Source organism: Lepus europaeus, chromosome 7 (genome assembly GCF_033115175.1).
Source record: "Lepus europaeus isolate LE1 chromosome 7, mLepTim1.pri, whole genome shotgun sequence".
NCBI lineage: Eukaryota > Metazoa > Chordata > Mammalia > Lagomorpha > Leporidae > Lepus > Lepus europaeus.
The window spans coordinates 52,754,884-52,768,670 of record NC_084833.1 but is presented as its reverse complement, the minus strand read 5'-3'; the positions used below and the strand labels follow the sequence as shown (position 1 = coordinate 52,768,670).

General features: G+C 55.0%; 1 protein-coding gene across 1 annotated transcript in view; it reads left to right on the top strand.

Annotated features, from left to right (window-relative positions):
• Positions 1-13,787, top strand: part of PARVA (parvin alpha) — a 160,101-nt gene that overhangs the window by 109,588 nt on the left and 36,726 nt on the right. Inside the window, exons 2-4 of the mRNA XM_062196486.1 lie at positions 2,243-2,332; positions 2,415-2,485; positions 5,810-5,912. Coding sequence (XP_062052470.1) covers positions 2,243-2,332; positions 2,415-2,485; positions 5,810-5,912 — 264 coding nt within the window. The remainder of the gene's footprint in view (positions 1-2,242; positions 2,333-2,414; positions 2,486-5,809; positions 5,913-13,787) is intronic.

Genomic DNA, 13,787 nt, shown 5'->3' with positions numbered 1-13,787 from the left:
TCACAAGCCTGGAGCTGAGGGCCAGGACTTCAGTGTGGCCATCGTCAGCATTTAGGTGAATGGGATCCCCCGGGACCACCCCGTCCCACCAGGCTCCCGGTGCTGGTGGGACTCTCCCTTTTCCTTGCTGTCTAGGCTCCCTGGCACATGGGAGCCCACTGGGTGCGAAGTGTGCCTGATGCAACTCAGGAATCAAAATGTAAATGGTACATGTGGCTGGTGGCGGCCGTGTCAGGCAGTACAGACCTGGGCATGGCGTAGAGGGAGGCGAGAAGGCCCCGAGCCACAGCAGCTTCCTCACTGGCCCTGCAGGAGGCTCAGCCTTGTACCCTCACTGAAGCAAGACTTGACAAGCCCTAGTGGGCATGCTGTGGGAATAAAATAGTGAGAATTGGGCTCTGTGTGTGGGTGGGTGGGTGTGTGTGGGATGGAGAGAGAGAGATCTCGAGCGAGAGCTCACCTGCAAAAGCAAGCCAACTGCTAGATCTAGGGGAGGTCGGAGAAGCACACGTGGCAGCAGGACGCAGGTGCGCTCAGCCGGAGAACAGATGCACTCCTGTCCTCACAGGACCGGCGACCTTTGAAGGCGTCGCAGCCAGCTTTCTGTTAGGTTTTTTTTTTTTTTTTTTAAAGATATATTTATTTTTTTGAAAGTCAGAGTTACACACAGAGAGGAGAGGCAGAGAGAGAGCAGTCTTCCATCCAATGGTTCACTCCCCAGTTGGCTGCAATGGCCAGAGCTGCGCCTATCTGAAGCCAGGAGTTTCTTCCAGGTCTCCCATGTGGGTGCAGAGCCCAAGGACTTGGGGCATCTTCCACTGCTTTCCCAGGCCATAGCAGAGAGCTGGATCGGAAGTAGAGCAGCCGGGACTCTAACCGGCACCCATATGGGATGCTGGCACTACAGGCCAGGACTTTAACCCGCTGTGCCACAGCACCGGTCCCTCTTAGATTTTATGGAGTCCTCTGGAAGGGAGGGTGTCTATGGATGTGGAGATTCTTGACAGTGACTGGCTGCTGTCCTGATGAATGTCAAGTGCCCACTGCAGAGGGACCAGGTGCCAGCTTCATCATGCAAGGGGAGAGTATGTTTCACTGTCTCTGTTAGGTGGTCTCCCTCTCCATCCAACTGCGCGTTTGCTGATGTGAAAGAACCTTTTGTGCGTGGCTGCCTATGCCTGAGAGTTCTCACGTGCCTATGCTGGCAACCAAGGGGGCCGGCATCCATAAAAATAACTAAAAAGGGGAAGATGGGATGTTGCTTTCTTAAGGTTGATTGCAGCTGCTGTGTTCACTCTTGGAGAACCCCTCGGTGAGCGATGCCTTGAGAGGGTGGCAGTTCTGTGCTTAGTTGGCAAAAAGGAGGGGGGTACAAGCTGCTGCTTTTCTGGGGGGGTAATCCAAGGTAAGTGCTCACCAAGTGTTCGTTGCACAGCTGGTTTTGTGGTAGGGTTATTTGTTTTCAACTAAGCCTCCATGTAAGGGCTGGGAACTTGGAGGAGAGCAGGCTAAAAGTCTCTTTGGCCACTGACCTTTGCAAATTTTTCTTGACAAAGGTGGAATTGTAGGTGTCTGGGATTTGAAAACTAGAATTCACTGGGCGTCCAGGGGTGTGTCTCGTTTGCAGCGGAGGGTAACAGGCGTAGAGTGGGGAGGAGCCCAGCCCCAGGTCTCCCAGCTGGTGGGCACTGCAGAGCCCAGACCAGAGCCCAGGAAAGGGGCTGAGACTGACAGTGCTGAGTGGCAGCCGGGGCCGGGTGGAGAAGGGAGGGCGGATCACCAGGGCAGCCAATCCAGGAGCGAAGATGGGGGAAGCTGGAACGGACTGAGGGTGCAAGCATAGTAATCGTTCATCCGGTCAACAAGCAGGCACTGGTCCTCCCCACCCCCCCCCCCCCCCCCGTGCCCCTGAGCCTGAGTGGCTTGACAGAGTGGCGGGCTGGAGACAAGAGGAGAGAGCGAGAAAGAGGTCGGCACCCACCGCACCCCTGTGTGTTCCTTCGTCCTTCTGAGAGGGAGATTCTGGTTCCCAGAGGGAGATGAGTGAGGTGACAGTCAGGAGAGGGCAGATTAAGGGGACAATCAGGTCCTCTCAGCCGGGAGAGGCCAGGAATCGATTGCAGGCTAGCAGCCGTCATCTAACCCGCGCAGGTTTGCACTCAGTGTTGTATGGAACACATGTGTTCCAGAGCGCGGGCGGGCAGGCGGCTGACGCGTGACCAGGCTCTTCCTTGTCTTCCAGTGTCCGAGCTGCAGGAGGAGGGCATGAACGCCATCAACCTGCCCCTCAGCCCGATCCCATTCGAGCTGGACCCCGAGGACACCATGCTGGGTAACTGCGCCTTTTGTCTCTTATTGCTGGCTGAGGGCCCTCACGTGTGACCTCCCCCACTGAATGTCTTTTCTTTCTCAAGAGGAGAACGAAGTGCGAACCATGGTGGATCCAAACTCCCGCAGCGACCCCAAACTTCAGGAGCTGATGAAGGTAAGGAGAGCTCGGGGGAGGCCTCAGGGGCCTCCCAGACGGCACCTGCTCCGGGCAGGTGCCACGCGGGCCAGTGCAGAGAGAGCACTGTCATGGCGGCCCTGGCCCTCGGGCAGCTCATGGTCTCTGGCTGGACTCTGAAACATAACTACGGTGTCAGCGCGGAGAAGTGGGGACAAGCAAGCTGACACTGGCCGGGATTTGAGAATTCCGAGTCTCTCCACTGGGAAGTCCCACTGAGTGTCTGCCCCGCTTTCCAAGTGAGCAAACTCCGTCTCGGAAAAGCCCCCTGGAGACGGAATTCAGTACGGAGGCTGGCCCGTGGTCGCCCCTCCCAGACTGTTCATTTCTCCCCGCTTCGAATGCCCTGTCCTGTGGTCTTCCCCGTCAGCCTCGCCATGCTACAGTGAGGACAGAAAGACACCAGGTCTCAGTGGGGGTCTCTCCCCGTGCAGATCCGCACTCACCACTTTCCTGCCCAAAGCCTGTAGCTTCCCATCACCTGCCCGGGGAAGCCCCCACTCCTGTCATTGGCGTTTGGGCTCCAGGCTGGCGCTGCCTCCTCAACCTCGGATCGTCCCCTGCCTGGCAATGCAGCCACATGAGACCCGCCTGTCCTAACCAGGCTGTGTCTGCTCCCAGCACTGCCCCTGCGCCTTTGCCTCTGTGGTTCCTTCCTGCCCTGCATCTGAAAGTTACCTCCCGGGGCCGGCACTGCAGCGTGGGCGATGATGCCTCAGACTGTGATCCGGCATCCCATGTGGACGCTGGTTCGTGTCCCGGCTGCTCCACTTCTGATCCACCTCCCTGCTAATGACCTGGGAAAAGCAGCAGAAGATGGCCCACGTGCTTGGGCCCCTGCTACCCATGTGGGAGACCTGGAGGAAGCTCCTGGCAACCTGGCATTGGCCTGGCCCAGCCCCAGCCATTTCAGCCATCTGAGGAGTGAACCGGTTGATGAAAACTCTCTTTCTAACTCTGACTTTCAAATAAATAAATCTTTAAAAAATAAAGAATGTCCCTTCCTCCAGGAAGCCCTCCTTCGACTCGAGCACAATCCCTCAGCCCCTCTGGGTGCTGTCATGGTCCCTATAGTTCTGTTGTTGTGGCCTCCACGTGACACTGCACCTACTCCTGCTCTTCTCTGCTTCCTTCCCTCAGTGGTGAGCTTCTTGGGCTTAGAGACGTCTGTCTTTCCTTCACAGTTGTACCCCTAGGATCTGACACAGGCTGTTGGATGTAGCAGGCACTTAAACACTGGCTGGCTGGGTACAGGGAGGCAGGAGGAGGGGTGGGTGAGCGGATGGGGAGGGATCTCAGGCTGTTTAGAAGCAGGATCGGGGTCTCATCTCTTCGGCGGAGGCTTCCTCGGTGGAGTGGACCCAGGGCAGGGTTGGGCCATCCCACCAGGGACAGAGGCAGACGCAGTAAACGTCTGTTCCCTGCCCGCGTCTGTGCCCTTCCACCAGCGTCCCAGGGAGAGCAGGGAGAAGGCAGCTCAGGCTGGGGGCCCTGCAGGCCCTCACACCCCGGGGCCATAACCTGAGGCCGCAGGTGAGCTGGGTTGTGATGTTGGGCATCTCGCTTTTGCCTGGCACAGTCTGTGCTACACTGTGGCTGGCTGCCTGGCCCAGTACGCCCCGGAGCCCTCACCATGCTGTACGGGGAGAACCTGGGATGGCTGTGGGCTGAGGCCCTGCCGGCCACGGGACATCTCAGGGGCACCAGGAGAGAGCCCAGCCCTAGACTTGCTCACAGCACGCTCACCGCTTCAGCAAGAGTGCACTCCTGCGGGCCTGGGAGACCCCTGAGGGTGCAGCCATGGCCAGAATGGGCACTGACCTCCCAGACTGCACCTGCGCCATGTGAGGTGGTGGCAGTGGGTGGTGCATGTTGCTGCCCGTGGACCTGTGCCTTGGGTGCTGTCCTCGGGCACAGCGCCGCATGCAGCCCAGGACACGACCTCACTACCAGGGAGCGGCTGCTTCCACCACCCTGACTTCGCAGTCTCCTGGGCAGTCCCTGGTCTTCATTTGGGTCTCTTTAAGCACAAGCGTTTCTACGAGCCCCCTCATCCCTGCTCCCCTCTTACCTGCCCCAGCCTGGGTGGGGCCTCTCTGCTGGCCCACAGCAGCCTCAGGATTAAACCCTGTGTGCTGTAATCCTTCCATTAACTGGTTTCCCTCACCTCTCACAAGCTGCACCAGGACAGGGACTTACGGCATTGGATACAAGGTAGGGCCTGGTATACAGCAGGTGTACAGTAGTGACCATCCCCTTGCCTTGTGACAGTGGGATGGTGTCATGAGGGCCCACGGGCTCCTTCATCCCTGCCTGCCTGGGGTGGACACCCTGCCCACACTGCCTGTATGGCAAAGGCAATGCTAAAGCAGAGAAGTCAGACACAAGAGGTGAGGTTGGTCCCTGGACGGGAGACCATGGGAAAGGCAGACTGGAGGGGTTTGCTGCGGCTGCTGGGTGGGGGAGGGCACTGAGGATGCATCCTGGGGGAGAGAACTCTTCTGTGTCTGGACTGTGGGGCACACAGCTGTGTGCGATGACCAGGACACAGCCCACTGGATTGTACGTAGACAACATCTTACTAGGTGAAAAAAGGAACAAAGAAAAACAGTGTCCGAGTCTCACTTTGGCTACCTGAAGATGGAAATGAGGACAGGTGCCTCTCGGGGGTGTCGTGTGGATCAGTTACACAGCACACAGTAAGGCTTCAGGTCACAGCCGCTTCAGAGAGACAAGGGAGAGGGCACTGCAGTGCCCCACGCGTGGTGGCTCAGGGTGGAGACAGAACACATGGGTGGGTGGGAGTGAGCTGGCCCAGGGCCCGCTCAGCTCAGTGACCATGGGCAGATCTGTCTGTGCGGGTAGCCTCTTCTGCACACCTGACCAACGCCCTAATGGAGGGTGCCTTGTTATTAACACATCGGCCTTCCGTTCAGCATTTGTCCCTTGTTCTTTTCCGCCCCCTATTGTGAGATAGACTTTCGTGCTTAGTTTTGCACGTCGGGAAGCAGAGGCTCGGAGACCATACTAGCTCACCTCAGATGCGTAGATCATGGAGGCGCACACACGCACAGGTCCACGGAAGGCAGAGGAGCAGAGGTGCGCACACCCTTAGATGACAGCTGAAAAATGATCAGGGCCACTGTGGCTGGCCATCACAGCTGCCTGTCTGTGCATTGAGTTGTGTGGATAAATATGTTGCTTTTACAACCTGCAGTTTGTTTAGCTTTTAGTTGTCCCAGATAACAGGGCTGGCCTGGAAGAAAAGGCCTGCTGATCTTCGGTTCTCTTCTCTCTCCGCAGGTTTTAATTGACTGGATTAATGACGTGTTGGTTGGAGAGAGAATCATCGTGAAGGACCTGGCTGAAGATTTGTACGACGGACAAGTCCTGCAGAAGCTGTTCGGTAGGAGGAGGCTGAGTGGCGCGGGGGTCGTGTTTAATCAGCAGGTGCATGGTTTGCTTACTGCTGGGTAGACATTGTGGTTCTCAGTCACGCTGCTTACCTGGAAGTGGACATGGGAATGGGGAGAGTGTGAGAGACCAGATCAGTTTCCATGTCTTTTTGGAAACTGACCTAAAAGAGTTGTAGTCACAGCTGCTCTGCTGGGGAGCTGGAAACAGGCCCTACCTTCTCTAGAAAAACTTTCAGAGAGAGAGGTCTTCCATCTGCTGGTTCACTCCCCAGATGGCCGCAATGGCTAGAGCTGGGCCAATCCAAAGCCAGGAGCCTGGAGCCTCTTCTTGGTCTCTCATGTGGGTGCAGGAGCCCAAGAACTTGAGCCATCTTCTACCGCTTTCCCAGGGACATTAGCAGAGAGCTGGATCAGAACTGGAGCAGCTGGGACTTGAACCTGCACCTGTATGGGATGCTGACACTGCAGGCGGCAACTTTACCTGCTACGCCACAGCACCAGCCCCAAATGGTGCTGCTGTTGTATTTTAAGATTAGGCTGTGGCTCAAAGGCTGAACGTACCCATTGCAGACCTAGAGGTAGGGTACCCTGGTGGAGAGAACTGGTTTGCATCAGAAGTGCCTGCAAGGTGGCAGTCAGGAGACAGAGTTTTGAGTGACCTCTGCAACCCGGAGTTCTGCCCTGGCTGTGTTTCTGTGTTCGGCACCCACTGTATCTGCTTCCGCATCTGGCCACTCCCCTTCTTTCCATCGACTTTCCCTGCAAGATCATCCATGCCAGTTCAGATTGCCTCTCTTGCCCCCCTCCCCCTGCTGGGGTTCCCGTGTCCTCTGGCTCTTGTGGTTCTCATTCATCCTGATGCCACTTCTCTGTCCTCTTGATCTTTCCATCGCGGTCAGGGTTTCTGTCTTCCATGCTGGGCCCTCGTCCTGTCTCTCTTACTTCCCAAGAGATCTCATCCACTCTGACGGCTTCAGTCATCCCCCCATATGGCTCTCAGAGCTACATCTCCCACAGGGTTCCCTCGGGGGTTGTCAGGCTCTTTGTTAACTGCCTTCCAGACGTCCCCATCAGGCTGCCCCACAGCCACCTTGTAACCAGCCTGCCCCAGGTCCAGCTGCTTGTCTCCCTCTTCCCCACAGAATCCAGTCTGTGTCCCACCTTGATGAATGGCTCTGCCCCCACACGGGCCACTGCTCAGTCATGGGGTTACTCCTCTCCCTCATTCCACTAGGCGCAAGTCCTGATAACTCCTGCACAGAATGGGCCAAATCCATCCGTTGGCTCAACACGTTAGTAGGTGACGCACTTGGCAAAGTGCATGGTGCCCTAGTGCCAGGCAGGTGTTAGCTCTCACCGTGGCTCTCAGCCACACTGGGGCCGCCATCGCTCAGAACCTTCTCCCTTTTCTTAGCTTTTTTGGCTCTAAAATCCTTTTCTCTGGGTTATGCTGCTGCCTGCCTTGGGTGTGCTCGAAGGACTTCCAGATCTACCTCACTAGTTATCTCAACACTTAAATGAACCCCTATGACACAAGTCACAATTTTAAGTGTTTTCATTTTGGATTAATTTTTGGCTTCCTGTGGCGTTGCAAACATAGAGCAGAGGTACCCACATGTCCTTCACCCCACACCCTCTGACAGTCACAACTTAGCCGTAGCACAAGTGGCGAACCCTTAACACGATGCTTACATAAACCAGAGGGCCCATGTGGAGTTCATCAGTGATTAATGTGTCCCGCTGTGGCTCTGGGATCTAATCTCGGGTCCCACAGTGCATTTGGTTGTCCAGTATCCTCACGTGCCTCCCGCCTGCCGCCCTGTCAGTCTTTCCAAGGATTTCACGGCCTTGGCGTTGGCAGAGCCCGGGCCGGTGATTTTGTAAGAAGGCCCTCCACGTGGGTTTGTCTGACATTGCCCGTGATCAGGTGAAGGCCAAAGCAGTGCTGTGGCTTGGACCGGGGAGCGGAGGCTATCGCCACTGGTGTGTCAGGTAAGGTATGACTGGTCACTGGTGATGTCAACTCACGTCATCTCTCAGATTTTGTCGTCGTACAGTTACCACTTGGGATGAGACACTTTGAAACCATGCAAACATCCTATTTCACCTTCAACTTCTCCGATCATTCTGGCATCCCTTGGTGGCATGTGGTTTCCCAATGGTGATTTTCCTGTTTATTCCTTCTACATGCATTCATTTGAGTTCTGAAAGGAAGAGGTGTCTTGTCACTCCACGTTATCTTTTCAGTTACGTATATAGAACTGAACATGAGGGTGTTTATTTTGTGCTTTGATTCTAGCTAGTGCTGTCCTTGTTCACTTCTTGCTCCTATAGTCCTAGTGGACCGGTTGGCTCCTGCAGGCTTTCACGGTGCCACCCCAGGTTGTTTGCTTAGTGCTTCCTTGCTTTCTGCCGTCAGCAGCTGCTCTAGCTTCCCCTTGCACGTCTCATGTTCTGCTCCAGAATCAACCACTTCCCTACGGAGCCCTGGTTTCTTTTATTATAGACTCATGTGTAGATGTCTAGGTCTGGGCATATTAGAGAATGTGTATTTATGCCACAGACAGCAAGTGAAAAACAAACATCTGAACCAAGATACAGTGCTGTGAGCAGGTGGTACAAAGATGAAGCCGGCATGATCATCTCCAAAAGTCTAGCTTAATACTGAGTTAGCTGGGTGTGGAGAGTAGGAGAGAACAGGGCTTGAGGTCAGTAAGTGATGGGGAGATGCTGATGCTTCTAAGACAATGACAATGGCGTGGGGGCCTCTGGTGTCCAGGAGCACATGCGTCCCGGACACCAGCCTGAGGATGCGGCATCCAGGAGACCATGTCAGTGACATCATGCAGCAACCACTCAGGACCACTCAGGAGAAGTGAGCAGGACACAGAGGTGGGGGCTCCTGGCAAAGGGCCGTGGGTGCCGTTGCTGTGCCGAAAGGCTGACCAGGTGAACTCGCCTGAGATGATGCCAAGTGGACTCAGCGGAAAAGAGGCAGCAGCGTGCTCTGATCGGGAGCTCTGTGGGGAGCAGCCACCTGCCTGGGTCACCCCTCTGTGGCCAGGTGCTCCTGACCAGCCTGCCGGAGAGCAGCCCTTCCTGCAGGAGAGTCCCCGGCACTTCCGGTCGGTTCTCTTGGAACGGCGGCTCTCCACTGCCTTCTGAGCTGCCCCATCGCTGCTTGTCTCTGGATCCGCCCACTTGCTCTGGCCATGGATCTTAGTTTCAGTCCTCTTCAAAACACATGCTGAAACAGGGGGCTCGAGTGGGGAGAGTTTGTGCTGCAGGCAGTCTTAGGAACGACTGCTAACCAAGTCGGGGGGATGCAAGAGGGCAGAGAGAGATGCCGCGGAAGCCTGCGTTTCTAACAACGCCAGCTCCGGGCCCTCTGAGAAACCAGGTGGCGGGCCCCAGAGTCACCAGAGGCCTGCACCTCTATCCTGTAGCTTCCCTGGCGTTGTGGTCGAGGGTTGGCCCTGCAGGACACACAGGTCCCCTGGTCATACTCCCGTGGTGGCAGAGATATGCTGGACCGAGAAGGGCTCAGGGCCAGGGGCGGGAACCAGCAGTGTGCCAGGGGCTGTCTGTGGTACCGGCAAATGCAGGTGGGCCGGGGAGCTCTGGGAAGGGGCATCCTCTCCGCCCTGAGAGACCAGACCGGAGGGTCCAACAGCCTCTCCTGCAGGCCGCTCCTCCTGACGCTGGCCATCTCTCAGGGCTGTTGTCGCTGCCAGGAAACGTCAGACAGTGCCCACCCCCTCCTCTCTCAAGGGGGTAGCTCCAGCCCTTCCCAGACCTCAGGCCAAAAGCTGCCAAGGCCCAGAATGAGGAGGAAGCTCCTCCCTGTCCCATTTCTTGTCCAGGGTTACTCACTTCCGGGGGTGGGCGGGAGTTAAAGCAGGCAACGGCCTAGTTCCCTGGAAGAGCCTCTTAACCTCATGGCACCAACGAGGAGGCCACCGCGGGGGCTGAGTTGGGCCACCTACCCCCAGGGCGTCCACTGTGCACTCAAGTCCTTGGTCAGCGGCCACATTTGCGTCCCCGGCACCCAAGCAGTAGACTGAGCGAGAGAGACAGGAGATAAGTGATTCCAGGAAAATGCCTGCACACGTCATTCATCACTCCATTTGAACATGAGCCACTGCCTGTTTCTCATTGAGGTTTCCTGGCATGGGGTGGTTCTGTGAGTTTCTTTATGGTACGTTTTATGCAACAGATCCTTATCTTTGAACTTGTGTGTGTACTGGAGATAGAGAAGCCCTGCCTTCTTTAAGGGATGACGTTCCCAAGTTCTGTCGTTCTGGCTCTCGCAATAACACAGGCCTGAAGTGGGAGACGGGACAGCTGCTTCCAGCTCGGGACCAAGAAGGGTCCCTTGGGCATGAGGTTTTTCTTTTTTTTAATTCTTTTATTTGAAAGGCAGAGTGACAGGGAGAAACAGAGAGAGAGGGAGGTCTTCTGTCCATTGGTTCACTTCCCAAACGGCTGCAACTGCTGGGGCTGGGCCAGGCCAATGCCAGGAGCCCGGAACTCCATCTGGGTCTCCTGTGCAGATGGCAGCGGCCACATTCCGCTGCTTTCCCAGGTGCATTAGGATTGGAAGTGGAGTAGCCAGGACTCAAGGTGTTCTGATGCGGTATGCCTGCATTGCCACCGTGCCCATGCTGCTTCCATGGGCATAAAATTTCTGTAAGAGGAGTTTGTTTTGTGTTGTATGTATGTGAGGAAAAGGAGTTCTTTTTCTCTGATAAATCCTGAGGGGTGCATTTGATCCTAACCCAATCAAATCATAGTCCCCAAGCAAAAGCCATCTGGTTTGCTGTATGCTAACTGCTGTGAAAGTCAGTATGCTGCAGCGCTGACTTTGGGCACCTCCCAACCTAGCAGCACACAGCCTTGTGAGAGACCAAGCAGGAGCCAGGGGAAGGCTGCATTCTGAACGAGGCCTCCTGGAGGGAGCAGAATCCCAGCAGGTGAGCAAGAGCCTTCCAGCTCACACAGCAAAGGCCTGGCCGCGGGCCCCTGCTGCCTTCTCTGTGAGTGGAGACCAGCAACATGTGAGGAGGTGGTCCTCAGGACTCGGTGGGTGGCATGGTGGCTAACCAAGACGATGAGGCCCAGCACCCAGGCTTGGTTTCTAACACCATTCTCTGAAAAATGGCTATTTCTAGGACTGTGGCAGGAAATGCAGAAAATGAGCCTTGGGGCTTGAAGCTGCCACCTGGGACGCTGGCATCCAATACTGGAGTGCCAGTTTGAGTCCCAGCTACTCTGCTTCTGATCCAGCTCCCTGCTGCTGTGCCTGGGAAGGCAGCAGAGGATGGCCCAAGTCCTTGAGTCCCTGTCATCCATGTGGGAGACCCAGATGGAGTCCCAGGCTCCTGGCTTGGGCCTGGCTCAGACCTAGCTGTTGCAGGCATTTGGGGAGTGAGCCAGTGGATGAAAGGTCCCCCCCCCCTTTCAAATAAATAAATATTTTTTAAAAATACATATATGAGGGTGCTTAAAAAATTTCATGAAAAATGCATATCATGGAATAAAAAGAAACTATGCCTACATTTCAAAGTCTCTCTGCCCCAAGGTAAGTTTAATTCTGTTTTGCTGTGAACTTGTTGAAGTGCCCCAGGTATACACGGTCACATGTTGAAAGTGTCCAGGAACAACCTGAAAGAGCTCCTGATGTCCAAAGCTGGAATTATTTGTGTAAGAAAGAAATCAGGGCAGGATATAAATATACTGGAACAAACCACAACTCTTCCTTTCAGAAGAATTCCACATAATTTATGTAGATGCGACCCCATCCAGGACCTACAAGGTATTACCGCTCGAGTGGGCTCAGTGTCTGACTTCTAAAGGTTGGAAGGTGGGTGGGAGGGGGAAGCTATGGTGAAAATCTGCTTCACCCCAGTGATGGTCCTCACAAAACCCAGAACCCCAGGCTACCCAGGAGGAACACACAGCTCTCCCAAGCAGCACTTCCGCACGCCGTCAAAGCCATGAACAATAAGGGAAGTCTGGGAAACTGTCAGCCAACAGAGGAAACGAGCAGCATGAGGAATGGGTGTCGTTTCCTGGCGGGAGCAGAAACTGGGCAAAGACTAGGGGACGTGAATCCACTGTGGAGCTCCGGTACAGAATGTGGTATGACAGGTGCACCACGATCATGTGGATGTTAACAACAGGGTATGCGCTCAGGGTATGCAGACACTGTTATCCGTCTTCGCAGCTTTTCTCTGTATGAAAACCATTGTGAAATGAAACTGCCCTGGCCCTGGCCCTGGCCCTGCCCTGCCGGGATCTTGAACCAAGAGTTTGAGACTTTTGATTGAACAACGGCACACGTTGACGGCTTATGAGCAAAGCAGTAATGATCAGTAATGAGACTTTGGCAGGATGAGCTGGGAGCGGACAGGATGGGGGCTTAGAGCAGTGAGGGAAGCTCCAGCCAGCATCTCCACGCAGGGGGAGAAAACGTGCCCTGTCTTTGCAGTGCAGAGGTCTCGGTGGACAGCACCGTTCACGGGTCTTCCTGCTGGAAGAGCCCTCGAGGCTGGGACTGCTGAAGATGAGTGTGTGCTGTTACACTTGGAGGGGCATTTTGGGATACTACTAGAATCAGCCCTGGCTGGTGTGGGCATTTGGGGACTAAACTAGCAGGTGGGAGATCTCCCCCACCCCATCTACGTAAGTCAACAGTTTAAAGGGGGAGGAAAGGAGAGTGGATCGGAGACCTTTGAATAAATCCACGTTCTCAGAAGAGCACTACTTTGAGTGAACTAGAAGATCTTGTCTCTCAGAGGCAGGAAGAATAAATCACAGCTTTGCGTGTGAACAGAAAAAGAAAAAAAGTCTGTCCCTGATTATCCCTTGTTCACGCAGATTCAGAGCAAGGACATCAAAGGTCCAATCTTTTTTTCTTTATTTTTTTTGACAGGCAGAGTGGACAGTGAGAGAGAGAGAGAGAGACAGAGAAAGGTCTTCCTTTTTCCGTTGGTTCACCCCCCAAGTGGCCGCTACGGCCAGCCGGTGCGCTGCGCCGATCCAAAGCCAGTAGCCAGGTGCTTCTCCTGGTCTCCCATGGGGTGCAGGGCCCAAGGACTTGGGCCATCCTCCACTGCCTTCCCGGGCCACAGCAGAGAGTTGGACTGGAAGAGGGGCAACTGGGACAGAACCGGCGCCCCAACCGGGACTAGAACCCAGGGCGCCGGTGCCACAGGCGGAAGATTAACCTAGTGAGCCGTGGTAGCCAAAGGTCCAGTCTTAAAAGTTTAGTTAGAAGTTGTCCTAGGTTACTCAACCACAGGCAGAAGCAAACGTGTCCTTCCTTTAAAGAAAACTGGACTCTAAAGCCAGCCACAAAGCTTTCCCACACCCAGAGCTCCAAGGAATATGAACTGAAAATCAGAAATGACCAAAGATGAAAGTGTGAAGCCACTGTGAATGTTGTTAACTGAAGCAGTAGGGGGCCAGTGCTGTGGCATAGCAGGTAAAGCTGCTGCCTGCAGTGCCGGCATCCCATATGGGCGCTGGTTCGAGTCCCAGCTGCTCCGCTTCTGATCCAGCTCTCTGCTATGGCCTGGGAAAGCAGTAGAAGATGGCCCAAGTCCTTGAGCCTCTGCACCGGCATGGGAGACCCAGAAGAAGCTCCTGGCTCCTGGCTTTAGGTTGGCGCAGCTCCAACCATTGCTGCCAACTAGAGAGTGAACCATTGGATGGAAGACCTCTCTCTCTCTCTCTCTCTCCCTCTCCCTCCCCCCACCTCTCCTCTCTCTGTGTAACTCTGACTTTCAAATAAATAAATAACAGAAGCAGTAACCCATGGACTCACCCCCAAATACTATAAACATTAGAAACTTCAGTTAAAT